Below are 13792 nucleotides of genomic sequence, written 5' to 3'. Positions count from 1 at the left end.
TTAAGGATGTCTTTAATCTCACCGACCTACCTATTCAGGCAGAGCATTAGCAGCATGGAAGAGTCATGGCACAGGAACTTAGTTTCTATCTCGATTAATTATGTTGTTTTGTATTCATTATCCATATTATAACGTGCTAGCAGGAATTTCCATCTATTATCGCACGTTGGGGAGGACATACTATCTGTCCTCACCCGATAGGTAGACGCTTCCGCCTCATTGCTATCTCCCGCCCAAAAACAAATGTAGAAGTATAGGAAGAAAGAAGGGACGTAGGCGAGACGACAGTTCCACTGAGCGCCTCGTGGGTATCATCTGAGATGTGTCTGAATGTCGCGTACATAGCTTTTTTATCCGTTAAAACAAAGTGAGCACCACTGAAGCAGCATATCCCGCCTGCGCCAATGCCAAGCAAAAAGGAGAACGTTTGTAAGCGTGTGCAACCGAAAAGAGGAAATCGTGAAATGGGCAAAGTCAAAAGCAAAGAGATGATGCCATAATAGTTATAGCACTAAGTTGGCCGCTTCTGGTTTGGAGGCGAAGCCGTCTGCTTGGCCGTTGTGGTAAGCCGATGGATGACCATGCGATTCTATACTGGCTGAGCCGCTCGACTGCCTACACGCTCTGAATAGCCAGGCAAGCGGCTACAGAATTCAATATCTGGCATGCACAGTGTTCGAGGTTGCAGGTAGGCGTCAACCTCGAGAGCGGCATCCTCCATAGCAGCCTCAAAAGTTGGTAAACCTGTGGCATCAACTCGTCCACCTCCCCGAGAACCAACACCGATCTGCAGCGGCACGCCCAGGGTGACAACGGAGCTGGTGCCTGCCAGTGCTGATAACGTCACTGTCATCCACAAAACGTACACTCGCGATGATATACACGAGTGAAAAGTTGGAACGAATTGCTTCTTATCATCTGGTAGCTGTACTGGAACCCGGACCTGCATTCCGTAGTAATAGGGGATGGTCTTGTTGTTACGTGTACGGCTGTCCAGGCTTTGTCGCCCACTGGCTGAATGTTCCGAGTCGGAATGAAGATCAGAGCCGTAACCAGAATCCCGCCTCCCCTGTTCCGTAACATGCGGTTTCCAAGAAACTTTCTCAACAGGCGTTGCAGGCAACGCAATAGAGCTCGAATAAGCACCGCGACCATCGGCACTATACGAACGAGCCCAATCTTTGAGATTGGGATATTGGTTGATACCAGCGGCGCTATAGTAAGTTACTGCAGTTACCTTGGAAGTAATGCCTACAACTTTGGGTGGTTGCGATTCGCTGGATGTAGGCTCGAAAACCAAGTTCACCTGTGCAGTCGTCGGGGTGGTAGAGTGTCCATCTGAGCTGATCATGACGGGTGCTGGTTGATTCGCGGACACAGTCAACTTTCCGAGCTTCGGAGAGAGAATCGACTTTCTGATTGTCTTTCTTTTGGACATAGCATACAGCTTGTCTTGTTCAGTGATATTGAGAGGCGCATCTTCAGCCACCATTGGGATCACCTTGATGTCCTGTGACGCCTCTACTGCCTTGGCGTTTTTGCCATCGGCATTCTTTTGGTATACCCTTGCTCGCACTGAATATGTGATGCGCGACATGTGTGGCGTGAAGTCATCCTTGTCCCAATCTCCAATGGAAGGTGGGAGTCGCAAGTGAGCGTCCTTCAACGCGTCGTTGGGAATGCGATGGCTACACGCATTGAGAGTAAGGTATTGAGGGACGACGAAATTAAAAGGGATCGTATAAGTGGTGCCTGCTTGGAAGCATCGTGTTTCCGGATAGTGAGACTCCGGAACAGGCATCAACAGCTTCAGAAACGTGTGAGAGGTTGCCCGAGGTATGTTGATAGCATCAACTCGAGTCCTGCTAGTCCCTAGAAACAGGATTTGCACTTTGTCGAATGGTACGTCGTGGGAGGCATGCACTTTCACATGTCCCGAGACGCTCGAGAGTGTGGTATATATTTTAGATTGATAATGGTTGTCGATACAGATATCCATGTTGACCTTAGGTGTGATATGTTTCTGTACGGATTCAACAGCAGTTACAGCGTGGCTCTGTGGCCACGAACGGTTCGACATTTTGTAGGATGAGCGGGAGATGGTCACTCAAGAGCTGCTTATCAGAGACGGAAGAGAAGGAGCAGATGCGGGGTGGCTTGTTGCTGCTGCTGCTGTTAGAACGGGATGCGTGACAAGCCGCTCGTCACCCTGTGCCGCTGTGCCGCTGTGCCCCTGTGCCGTTGACGCCTGACCACTTACGCAGTACGAGTCGGCAGACAGAGTGAGTGAGTGACAAGGCGCGTACCAGGTGAGGATACCGAGAGAGAACTCTTTGTCCTTTATTTTGTTCCGACTTTAGCACTGGACGTCAAGGCCGCCCGCCCTTAATTCTGTTGGTTTAGTCGAGAGTAGATAGTCGAAAGTCAATAGTTCTGGAATTCTCTGTGTATATAACACAACTCGTTGGTTGGATAGATGTTCGATAGCTACGCTCCTCGTGTGGGTGTGGATGTGGTGGTGGTGGTGGTGGTGGTGCTGGCCTCATGGGTTATATATACTTATACACTTACCTATATCCCATGGCGCACCTACATAGTATAAATAATAGGCACGCCTTTCGCGAGACAAGCTCAGGTAGTTTGTCATATCTCGATCTATTGGGACGGATCGATGAATCAGGCAACCTGAGTCATCCACATGGGGGACAGATCCTGACAGACAGATCCAGGAAGCTCAGATACTACATGCATAGTACATACTATGTAGTAATGGTTGGGTCGGGTTTGATGCTTCAATTGCGCATGGTGTGATCGGTGACCCACGGATAGATCAAGCACTAGGCTAGGGCGATGATGGTTACAACTTACAGGTCTACTCCGTTCCGCATGCACTGGGTAACAACAGCGAGCGAAGGGCGGCGTTGACTTGGTGAGTTGACGTAAGTGGATCAGGGGTCGTCGTCCGTTTTCCGTTTGTCACCTGGACCGGCACACACCAACACTCATACACCTGGACAATCTCAGGCTGGCGGCACCAAATTTTCACAGCGCTTGGCCTGTAAAGGCACGGCGGAGGGGCTCTCCCCCACCCAGGATGCCGAAGGAGTTGAAGAGGCATCTCCGGTGCTCCCCGTGCATTCAACTTTGTCTGAACTTTGAGGGTCCAGATCGCGCTGGCCGCGAGACCAGTGGAGCAACTACGCGACTTCAGAACTGGTGATGCGAAGAAGCCTACATACATACTATAGTATTGACATCTCCTTACATGTACCTACCCACTTTTGCAACCTAGAGTAGGTAGTGACAGTCTTCATCGAAAACGGTCGATGCAGCGGCACGCCGTTCGCTTCGTCCCGGCGTGAGTATGTCTACCGAAGCTTGTGTCTGAACATCTACTGTGTTAATTTTTCATACTACTTTGATTGCCTAAGTATGGACAAAGTCACTCGTATGCTACAGTACCTACCACTCGAGGGGACATACCGGTAATGTAAATAATTTGCCAGGTATGGTACAGTAGGGCGCATGGCAGGGCGCATACCTTGACATCTGCTTACTTAAGTAGTACTTCATTTTCAGGATCGAGCTTAAGTAAGTCGAGTAAATGTGTAGGTACTCTCCATGCAACGACCAGCAAGGTACCTCTGAACTGAGCCGAACGGTGAACGGGAATAGGCTGGAAATTCGGAAATATTCGTCGCTCTTTTGCGAAGCGCTGGTGCGTGATGGCGCAATTACAAGAGACTAATACCCTCATAACTAGGTACTTATGTACCTACCTACTTACATACATACATACACAGGAAGATACATACTAGTTAGTACAAGGAAAAAAACTAAGCGTCTGAAAAAAAATATCTTTCACTTTGCCCCCTTTCATTCTATTCTTTCCCGAAAACAATCCCGTAGGCTTTCCCGAGCTCCAACTGAGCTTACGCTAAAGAACTCACTCAAGTGGGCATTATTATGTAAGTGCTGTATTCAGTATATTGGCGTGGCGCCAGAATCAAAAACGCCCTTGCAGCACGCAATTGATCGTGGTTGGAGACGGATTATGGACGACAATCCTGCCGCCTACTCATGCCTGTGAGCCAATGACAAAGATGATGCGGCACTAACACTCTGTGAGAGCCAACATTGACACGCAACTAACATCTTGCAAGATCTACGGATTTATATGGAAGTAATGGAGCCAAGATCAATCAGTTGATAAGGCGACTAGTACCCAATACTGCTTAATCAACCTTAAGGCGAGATGGAAACGTTCGTATAACGATGCACTCGGGTGAGCCTTACATCGTACGGCAGTAGCCCACGTGGGCACCTGAAACTTGCAGCATACCAAGATGCGACATGTGAGTTGTTGTCTTTGACAGCTTGCGTCCCGCTCAATGCCTGGCCGTTATCGGCCCTCTATTGCCTATTTCTTCGATCCTGGAAACTTTCCTCCACAAAGAGAGTTTGGGATTTGGCGTCATGAAGAAAAAGATTAGTCAGACTTGCTTCAGGGACTCTTCTCGTTGTGTCAACATTCGAATGTTGTCTTGCTTGATGTACTATTGGCTTATTATATGTGCACACTTCTAGAATATGGGGGAGATGATCCATTGATACCGTTTTTAGCTCTCTACTGTGCGGCATAATGTCTTTGTAATCAGCTAACCTTAGGTTTTAGGAACCTATTAGTCTACTGTGATCGATAATTACATGTAAAAGATCCATTGTGGCTGCCAGCCGCGCGAACTAGCATCGCCCCATAGTTCGGATTGGATAAAACATCCGGTTCTCGCTTCTGACTTCCATATTACCGATCAAATCACGAGTATATAGACGCTCACAATAACTCAGACCGTCTCTGGTGTGAGAATAGTTAAGTGTCAAAAATCGGGTATGCCTAACAAGAATCGTCTTAATGTTAATATTTAGTTCAAATGCTTATGAATCAGCGATGGTGCCATATGCGCCCTTCGGACCGTCAGCTTTGACGCCACGAATTTCAGGTAATCCAGTTTTTTCATCCACTATTGGTGATGGGTGACACGAATACCATCAAAATCCTAAAGCTCCTATCCGCGTCATCAATTGACGTCTATTAGCTGCGGAAGATTCGAATATACAGGCCATCAGGCATCAATCCCAGGATATGTAAAGCATTATGCCCGCACCTAAAGCGACCGCCGCAAACTGTACCAGCGTTTTGCGAAGTTCAGCTCCTTTATTTGGCCCAGTCTCCAGAAGCTCGGGGATAACGGCTACAGTTCCAACGTAGAGGAAAGTGCCGGCTGTGAATGGGAGGAGAAGGTCACCCCAAGACAAGCTTGTTCCCCAGATGCCTCCAGTCATACCATTGAAACTCCCATCAACATTGTTATTACCGCCAAGTTCCTGGACGGCAATGCCAATCAGCGTTCCTAGAAGTGCGCCCAATGCCGTTACAAATTGTGCTCCCATAGCTGCTCGCTTAGAGAAACCAGATTGTACAAGCAGAGCAAAGTCACCGACTTCGTGAGGAATCTCGTGAAAGAATACGGCCACAGTGGTAGTTGCGCCGATTGTGGGTGACGCATAGAACGATGCTGACATCGCGAGACCGTCCGTGATATTGTGTGTAAAGTCGGCACTGGCATTTTATAAGCTCTACTCAGGTAGCAGCGAATGCTCATAGAAGGGAGTAGCTGATAACTCACATCAAGTTCAGGAAACCTCCTAATTTGACACTAGGGTTTACCTCCTTTTCATCGCGCTTTACCACCGAATTTTTTTTATCGGACCCCTTTTTGCGATTCTTGGCTTCTGGACCTGCTATATCTACTGAACTCGACGTAGCCGAGGCAGGTGACGGTTCATGCGAATGGGCGCCGTGATTGTGGTCGTGTCCTTCCCCACCAGTCGCAATACGCAACCCCTTATCCATTGCCACGAATGTCATGAATCCGACCATTATAGCGAGCCCCAAGAGCAAGTTTCGGTTGGGCTCGACGAGCACAAAGCGTGCACGTTCGGGGGAATCCTCGCCAAGAAAGATTTCGGGCAAGAGGTGGAAGAGCGTATCACCTAACAAGCCGCCAACGGCAAATGCAACCATTACTGATAGCGACGATGGATCGATGTTGGTTGGACATAGTGCTAGTAGAAAGTTTGGGGGACCGGAGATATAGAGAGTTGCAAGCAGAGCGTTGACAGCGGGACTGCCAGGAAAGAGGATAGCGAATATCTTAGACGTCAGGGTAGAGGTGTCGGGCGCGGTCGCGATCTTTGCAGCGTTGAGCTGTCGGACAACATCGCACGTCTGAAGCTCTCTTTAGCTTGTGTTACAGGTAGCTGGGCACAGAGACTCGTGCGCTTACTTGAAGTTCCTCATCCAGCTGCTGCAAACTCAAGGAGTCGAAAGATATTGCAGGCTTTCCATGGTTCTCTAGCTTGGAGGCCACGGCCAATCCCGCAAAGAGACAGACAAACAACCAGCCCTTGGGCCGGTATAACGCCATAACCCGACGATTGACGTTTAGCAAGTTGAGGAAGCACAGGGTTACCATATAGTTGTTAAGGTCAGCTCCTGCAGATAATCCTTCCCAGGTACTTAAAGTATATCCGTCTCGAAGTGAGAGGCGGATGTACAAGGTCAGAGGTTAGCCCCCCTCCGGGAGACTCTAATTTTACTTAACGCGCGCCAGTAGCGGCTGACACTAAGAACCAAAACAATCCCCGATAAGTCCTAGCAAGCCTTCATCTACTTCATGTCATCTAAGAAAAACCTGCGAAATTAGGTAGGCAAACGAGCTCTGCCCACGCACAACGATGAGGCTAGAGACGGACAAGGCCACAAAGCTGCAGTCTTGTTTACCTCAGCTGTAACGTTAAGCATCCCGATGCTGGTTCCCCAGCAAAGTTCAAGCACTAGGTACACTGAAGCTCTTAGGAAGTACTAACTGGGTATATGATTACCTAAGCATATACATACCGTATCTATCTATGGCATATACCGAAATCAATAGATGGGTTTACCTAGTTGTTGCAGGATGCCCTTTTCTAGTACTACCAGGTAGGTAGGTGGGTACTTGTGACCATCCAAACTTACCGTATATCTCTTTAATTCATTCTCAACTCTCCTCATCTCTGTTTGGGCATAGACATTTGGTGAGATAGATAGATACCAGCCTTCTCTACCAGCTCGAACGTCTTCCTCCTGCCTATTCTAATTAAGTTTACGTCAATTGATCTCTATAGCTTCATAGCTATCTAATATATTGTTAACTTTGCTGATTATTTCGGCTCCGGCCCGGCCCGGCCCTAATTATTACTTCTTATAGTATATCGATCTAAGGTTGGACCGTTATGAAGAATAATGTGCCACTCAAGTAGTCCGTTTTGTCCCTTGAAGCTCGTCGGTCACCTATATTGTGCATCGCGAGATTATGTAACCAATTCAAACGACATTTCGGTCGCTTTAAGCTACACAGTGTATGAGGGGAACCCCTGACAGCGAGGTTGACGATGTCCACCCAGGTCCAAACTGATAACCTGATTGGGGAAATTTAATTTATACCTGGGGTAGCTACCCCGCAAATGTATGTGCACTTAGGATTACTCCGAGAAAACCCCCAGCTAGTTCCCCAGAATGCCCGCCAAGCTGCTCTTTCTCCAGAGGCGATGACACTATGATGTGATCCAAGTCGAGCCAGAAATGATTCGGGAAGGTAGAGAAGCAAGAGGGTACAAGCAGCCAAGTTGAGAAAGAAGTAGGGCCGAACGATCTTGGGGATATAAAATCGTACGCATATACCAGAACAAAGTCCTCGGAATCCACATGTAGCCTCCTCTCCTCTCACTTCTCTCTTCCTAGCACTCAATTCAAGTCAATTGAAGATGGGCGTCCTTTCAGCCAAGTTAATTACGTTGCTATCTGTGTTTGCGGCCGCCGGCGTAGCAAATGGGAGGATTATATCTCGAGCAGATGGCCTCGACAGCTTTGTGCAAAAGCAACGTGCTCTTTCTCTCCAGAATGTTCTCAACAACATCGGTCCTGATGGCTCTCGCGCTCCAGGCGCCGGAGCAGGTGTCATTATAGCCAGTCCTTCTACCGTGAACCCAGACTGTGAGTTTGTTGCGAACCTCATCGGCATCGCCTTCTTGACTGACAAGATGGTAGACTTTTATACGTGGACTCGAGATGCAGCTCTGACCATGAAGATGATTATTGACGAATTCTTGCTTGGCGAGGAACAGCTCAAATCCTATATCGAGGATTACATCCACTCTCAAGCCATTCTCCAGTATGAAGGCCTCAGCTACTCTATCGTCTCTCCCATTTATGCTTTCAAGGTTCTGTTTTGTTTATTCGCCTTCAAGTCTTGAAATATCTTCACGATCTACGACTAGAATAATTGATGCTGATCTCCAACAGAACTGTCACCAACCCGTCAGGAACGTTCCTCCCAAACGGAGCTGGCATCGGTGAGCCAAAGTACAACGTTGATCTTACACGGTTCAATGGAGCTTGGGGACGGCCGCAGAGAGATGGTCCAGCACTCCGTGCCGTTGCGTTAATTGCGTATAGCAATTGGCTTATCTCCAATGGCCAAGAAGAAAGGGCGAAAACAGTTGTATGGCCAGTCATCTCAAATGACCTGTCATATGTCGGTCAATATTGGTATGTCTCTCGACTTAAGCTGCATAGGCTGTGCCTAATTTGATTGAAGGAACTCTACTGGGTTTGATATCTGGGAAGAGGTGCTAGGTTCAAGCTTCTTTGCCACCCAAAACCAACTCAGGGCACTCGTTGAGGGCAACACACTCGCGAAAAGCATCGGCGTTCAATGCACAGGATGTGATCAGGCCCCTCAAGTGGCTTGCTTCTTGAACGAAGCGTTCTGGAATGGCGAGTACTTCACTGCCAATATCAACAGTGATCTGGGGCGCACCGGCAAGGACGCCCACACGGTGATTGGCGCTATTTCCGTGTTTGACATAAATGCCAGTTGTGACGATGCTAGCATACAGCCTTGCAATAGCCGGAGCTTGTCGAATTTCAAAGCTTTTGTCGATTCCTTCCGTAACTCGACTCTGTATCCCATCAATGAAGGCATACCCCCAACAGAGGGTATCGCCCTTGGCCGGTATACCGAGGATGTTTATTTTGATGGTAACCCATGGTTCGTAAAAACTGTAAAGAGAGAAGAAGAAAATCAAGTTCTAACATACTTGTACTAGGTATCTTATCACTGCGAGTGCCGCCGAGTATCTCTATGACGCTTTGGCTCAGTGGACTGTCCAGGGCTCACTAACCATCGATGAGACTTCCCTCGCTTTCTTCCGGGATATCTACCCAGCCGCCCGCACTCAGACTTATACGCCAAACGACAAATGCTCCGAGTTCCCCGGTATCCTGGCAGCCGTAACCAAATATGCTGAGAGCTTCGTGGCAGTGTTCGAGAAGTATACCCCAGAGGATGGATCTCTAGCGGAACAATTCAACAAGACCTCGCCCTTCAACCCGACGTCTGCAACAGACCTAACATGGTCCTACGCAGCGTTTGTGTCCATGGCCGAGCGACGCGCAGGACAATACCCTCCCAGCTGGGTCCCAGTCTCTGGCTCCGCCACCTTGCCGGACCAGTGCGCCTCCGGTTCGACCAAGGGTACCTACACACCCGCGATCGCGGCCGGCGCGCCCGACGTCAACGTGACGTGTACATCGAACGTGCGCTTCGAGGTTAACGCCACAACGTACTTTGGCGAAAATATCCTCGTTGCTGGAAACACGACAGATCTCGGTACCTGGGACGTCAGCAATGCCTGGCCGCTCGACGCCTCGGGCTACACGGACCAACGACCCCTGTGGGCTGCTACGATTGCGCTCACGGCCGGCGAGACGACCAACTACGTGTATGTGCGACAGCAGGACTGTGGCCAGGGCCCGATCTGGGAGTCCAGTACTGCGAACCGCACACTTGTTATACCGCCTTGTGATCCTGATGCAGACCCTGATGCTGTCCTTGTTGTGACAGACGATGCGTGGCAGGGGCCAACGGGTAGCAGCGGCGGCTGCTGAAGAGGTGTGGAAACCTGGATTAGACAATAAGTTTGTCAGTAATTTATTGGGTCGTGTAGAAAGATATACCTGCACATTTTTATTCCTTTGCTTTTATTCCATTCATGGCGGTTCTTTGATATTCATTGAGTAGTGTCGTAGACGAGGCATGATATAGATCGATTTCAAAGGTGTAAGCTTATCATTATCATGGTCGAGATCATGGTTGAGACCAGCCATCTTAACTAGACAAACTAAATCAGGGGGAACTGGGACCATTCGGACACATTGTAATGACCTACCTGAAACTGAAGTTCTTGATTCGAATACAGTAATAAATAGTAACCGCACTATTATGTAGAGGAAATACCCCTTCAGTTGATAGCGCGACATCCCAATTCTTAGAAAAACAACATTATACTTAGACACAGCTGTCACATATATTGATGCTGATCTTAGCTTGGTAACAAACGAACACAGTAAACGCTGGCATGTTTCCAGTTTGATATAATATATGTAAATGACTCCTTGGCTTCAAACAAATGATCTAGCATTGTTGATGCGTTCATACATGGCTCTTAAAACTGATAAGGTAAATGGACAAAAAGCAAAGCATTCCCCTTTTTATGACCTATATAGGATGCTAACCGTTGCATGTCCTCTATTTCTGAGTGTATTCTTTCTGTAAAAGCTTCGCAATCGTATTAAGTCTATGACACCGAATTAGTAAATGGTAGTTGACAAGGCGTGGGGCTTGATGACTTACTGGATATTGCTTGTTCCCTCATAAATGGCACCAATTTTGCTGTCTCGCCAGAACTTCTCGGCAAGACCCTCACGGACGAAGCCCATGCCGCCCATCCACTCCACGGCTAGACCGCTGACGCGGCCGGCGACTTGGGAGGCGAATAGCTTGGCCATGGCAGCGTCTTGGACGAAATCTTCGCCCGCTTCCTTCTTCCTCGCGGCATTGTAGACGAGGGCACGGGCGGCTGCTATTTCAGTATAAGACTGGGCAATTTGGTGTTGCATTCCCTGGAATTCGCCGACGAATTGACCGAATTGCTTTCTGTCGTTCCAGACGTACTTAACTGCATTTTCCCAGGCGCCGAGAGCAAGACCTGTCATTTGAGCAGCGATACCGATACGTCCTTCGTTCAGAATACCGATGGCATACTTGTAGCCTTCACCCCTCACACCTAGGAGGTTTTCCTTGGGAACTTCGACGTCGTCAAAGGTAAGGACGCAAGTGCTGCTGGCTTTAATGCCCAACTTCTTCTCCTTTTTGGCAATCTCGAAGCCCTTCATGCCCTTCTCAACAAGGAAGGCTGTGATTCCACGGTGGCCCTTGGACGGGTCGAGGTTCGCGAATACGATAAAGAACTCGGCTTCCATTGCGTTGGTAATCCACATCTTGCCGCCCGAGATCTTGAAGCCGTCGCTTGTTTCGGTGGCCTTGGTGGCAAGTTTGAAAGCATCGGACCCCGACACTGGCTCGCTCAGGCAAAAGCTACCAACTGTGTTGGTGGCCAGACGAGGCAAGAATTTCTTCTTGATGTTGTTAGTGCCCCATTTCAGGAGAGCCGTGTTGACCAATGTGTTATGCACGTCGACCATGACGCTCACACTCGGATCAACACGAGCCAACTCCTCAATCCCGATGATAGCTGAAGTGAAGTTCATGCCGGCGCCGCCGTACTCCTCGGGAATCTCGACGCCCATGAAACCTTGCTCAAAGAGCTGTTCAACAAGCGCCGGGTCCATCTGCTCAGCCTCGTCCATTTCGCGCACTTTCGGTAAGATAACTTCGTTGGCAAACTTGGACACGGCATCCTGCATCGCCACCTCGGTTTCTGACAAATGCGTTATGGGAGTAGGAGGAATGCCAGAGATATCAGTACGGCGGCTGGGGGTGGCGGACAACGGTCTTAACCTGTGTGGATCATGATCAGTATATCGTATGATAGATACGCTACCTTGCAGTCGCAATACATAGTATTAGATGATGAAGTCTACTCACTGCTGAGAATTCAGTGTCGTTGAAGGGTGTATACATCGTGGCGATGCCAATGAGACCCGCGTAGCAGCACCATGACCCCTCCGAACAGCGGGCCGCAACACTCGAGCAATGGAGGACATTGTGTGAAGGAATTGAGCTGATGCGATGGGTGGTGTGGCGGGCAAGAGATGGTAGAACGGATTGTGAGGATCGTCGTCGCGTCAGCAATTACAAGACAGGATTGGGAAAAGATTGAGAGAGGTTATTGGCGACATTTCCTAGTCAGCGCATCAAGACTCCCACCTCGAACCGTTTAGCCGAGGGTAGCCATGCCACTGGTGGAGCTGGGCTGTATGCGGCGGTCACTGTCATGAGACTCCCGCTGGGGCCCGCATTCCCCAGCCAGCCGCGGGCAGAGCGCGGGTCTGTCTCCCTTGACGCTACTATAGTTCCGGCCCCGCTGCTTCTGCTGCCCGTTGCAATGACTCCCGGGAGAGCCAAGCTGACATGTGAATGTGTGCTGCTGAAAGTGGGCCATAAGAGACTATGCCTTGGCGGACCGTCACCAGCTGCAGCTCATCATCTCGGAACTGCCAAGCCTGGAGCCGTCCAAATCTGCAATGATCCAATTATCGACTACAGGAGCTGCTGTATGAAGCAGTCGGCCTCGCGACATCGCAATCTGTAGCCGCCATCCCGTTCACGATTCGCCATGGCAGCTCCCATACTACGGTCAATATGGCAGTCGGCGGTACGGCGGCCGTTAATACGAGCGTTGACACCGACAACTAAGACAACGACAGTGTCATCGCAATTTGCATCGCGCCCCTTTTCAACAACGCCCGCACCCTGCGCAACACTGAACCAGGTGCTGCGAGTGAGTAGTGACCCTTGATCCTAATTGCCAACTTCGCTTGACTCGTCAAAAGCCACCGCTGACACTTGGTTCTTCCCTAGGGTTGTCGTAAGGCGCAGCGCGCCCGCCACGCCACCTCCCCCGCGCTGTCCGATACCCTATGTCCGCAGCAGAAGGGCGTTTGTCTGAAGGTTGGAGTTACGCGGCCGAAGAAACCCAACTCAGGCGAGCGTAAGACGGCCCGTGTGCGTCTGTCGTCCGGCAGCATGATCACCGCCTACATCCCCGGCGAGGGCCACAACATCCAACAGCACTCCGTCGTGCTTGTACGCGGAGGTCGCAGTCAGGATTGCCCCGGTGTGCGTTACCATCTGGTCCGCGGTGCTTTAGATTTGGTACGATATTTTTCCCGTTTCTGTGTATTGGATCTACTATGGAAGAGTTCAGTGACTTCACCGTATCACAGAGCTTCGTACACAGTATCCCATCGATGTACAGATACCGCTCGCTTCCACTCCTTTTCGGCCATCACTCTCTGAATCAAGTGAAAACCCTCCACACCGTCATGGATACACTAACTATTACATAGGCTGGTGTTTCAAGTCGTATGTCGAGTCGAAGCAAGTATGGTACGAAGAAACCCAAGAAAGCCTCAGTTGGAGGATAAAATCGCTTTTGCCTCACGGAATGTAGAACATAAACAAAAATGAAATGGCACCTTGCTACCCTTATCAATACCTGTATGATAGTGTGTGAGCCGCACGTAATTGGCAGTCGTCATTTAAATATCATGTCGCAGAGCAAATTTTATATTTACACATGAAGAATGAACACTGCGAGGTCTGTCTCCCTGAGACGCAGTCCAAGACGCCATTGGTCCTCCCGACCACACATTGCCGAGCCGTTT

The 13792-nt window shown here is 49.4% G+C and overlaps 5 protein-coding genes across 5 annotated transcripts; 2 read left to right on the top strand and 3 right to left on the bottom strand.

The window, feature by feature from the left end:
• Positions 1-82: 82 nt before the first annotated feature.
• On the bottom strand, positions 83-2511 carry F5B22DRAFT_609517 (arrestin). The gene has a single exon (XM_047975146.1). The coding sequence runs from the start codon at positions 2078-2080 to the stop codon at positions 590-592; it is 1491 nt and encodes a 496-aa protein (XP_047830068.1). The 5' UTR covers positions 2081-2511; the 3' UTR covers positions 83-589.
• A 2619-nt stretch (positions 2512-5130) lies between these two features.
• Positions 5131-6488, bottom strand: F5B22DRAFT_636867 (putative ZIP zinc transporter; the record flags this gene model as incomplete). Its single annotated transcript, XM_047977349.1, has 3 exons — positions 5131-5620; positions 5688-6289; positions 6348-6488. The coding sequence occupies 3 exons, from the start codon at positions 6486-6488 to the stop codon at positions 5131-5133; spliced, it is 1233 nt and encodes a 410-aa protein (XP_047830067.1).
• A 1107-nt stretch (positions 6489-7595) lies between these two features.
• On the top strand, positions 7596-10102 carry F5B22DRAFT_214729 (carbohydrate-binding module family 20 protein). The gene is made up of 5 exons (XM_047969718.1): positions 7596-8095; positions 8150-8273; positions 8405-8650; positions 8700-9152; positions 9211-10102. The coding sequence occupies exons 1-5, from the start codon at positions 7867-7869 to the stop codon at positions 10049-10051; spliced, it is 1893 nt and encodes a 630-aa protein (XP_047830066.1). The 5' UTR covers positions 7596-7866; the 3' UTR covers positions 10052-10102.
• A 455-nt stretch (positions 10103-10557) lies between these two features.
• Positions 10558-12284, bottom strand: F5B22DRAFT_214666 (acyl-CoA dehydrogenase). The gene is made up of 3 exons (XM_047969715.1): positions 12051-12284; positions 10797-11963; positions 10558-10740 (listed from the first exon to the last, which is right to left on the bottom strand). The coding sequence occupies exons 1-3, from the start codon at positions 12167-12169 to the stop codon at positions 10692-10694; spliced, it is 1335 nt and encodes a 444-aa protein (XP_047830065.1). The 5' UTR covers positions 12170-12284; the 3' UTR covers positions 10558-10691.
• A 236-nt stretch (positions 12285-12520) lies between these two features.
• On the top strand, positions 12521-13757 carry F5B22DRAFT_214699 (ribosomal protein S12). Its single transcript, XM_047969717.1, has 3 exons — positions 12521-12906; positions 12987-13280; positions 13475-13757. The coding sequence occupies exons 1-3, from the start codon at positions 12742-12744 to the stop codon at positions 13550-13552; spliced, it is 537 nt and encodes a 178-aa protein (XP_047830064.1). The 5' UTR covers positions 12521-12741; the 3' UTR covers positions 13553-13757.
• The last annotated feature ends 35 nt before the right edge of the window (positions 13758-13792 follow it).

The sequence above is a fragment of the Xylaria bambusicola genome (genome assembly GCF_022495145.1).
Source record: "Xylaria bambusicola strain CBS 139988 unplaced genomic scaffold F5B22scaffold_25, whole genome shotgun sequence".
In the NCBI taxonomy this organism is placed as follows: Eukaryota; Fungi; Ascomycota; class Sordariomycetes; order Xylariales; family Xylariaceae; genus Xylaria; species Xylaria bambusicola.
Note: the sequence above shows the minus strand (reverse complement) of the source record. Positions and strands in the feature narration are given on the sequence as shown.

Coding starts and splice junctions, on each gene's coding strand:
- F5B22DRAFT_609517 (XM_047975146.1), bottom strand. CDS start 2,080: ATGTCGAACCGTTCGTGGCCACAGAGCCACGCTGTAACTGCTGTTGAA.
- F5B22DRAFT_214729 (XM_047969718.1), top strand. CDS start 7,867: ATGGGCGTCCTTTCAGCCAAGTTAATTACGTTGCTATCTGTGTTTGCG. Junction 8,274..8,404: donor CACTCTCAAGCCATTCTCCA/GTATGAAGGCCT, acceptor GATCTCCAACAG/AACTGTCACCAACCCGTCAG. Junction 9,153..9,210: donor TATTTTGATGGTAACCCATG/GTTCGTAAAAAC, acceptor TACTTGTACTAG/GTATCTTATCACTGCGAGTG.
- F5B22DRAFT_214666 (XM_047969715.1), bottom strand. CDS start 12,169: ATGTCCTCCATTGCTCGAGTGTTGCGGCCCGCTGTTCGGAGGGGTCAT. Junction 11,964..12,050: donor ACGACACTGAATTCTCAGCA/GTGAGTAGACTT, acceptor TGATCCACACAG/GTTAAGACCGTTGTCCGCCA. Junction 10,741..10,796: donor GAGGGAACAAGCAATATCCA/GTAAGTCATCAA, acceptor TCGGTGTCATAG/ACTTAATACGATTGCGAAGC.
- F5B22DRAFT_214699 (XM_047969717.1), top strand. CDS start 12,742: ATGGCAGCTCCCATACTACGGTCAATATGGCAGTCGGCGGTACGGCGG. Junction 12,907..12,986: donor CACTGAACCAGGTGCTGCGA/GTGAGTAGTGAC, acceptor GTTCTTCCCTAG/GGTTGTCGTAAGGCGCAGCG. Junction 13,281..13,474: donor TCCGCGGTGCTTTAGATTTG/GTACGATATTTT, acceptor ACTATTACATAG/GCTGGTGTTTCAAGTCGTAT.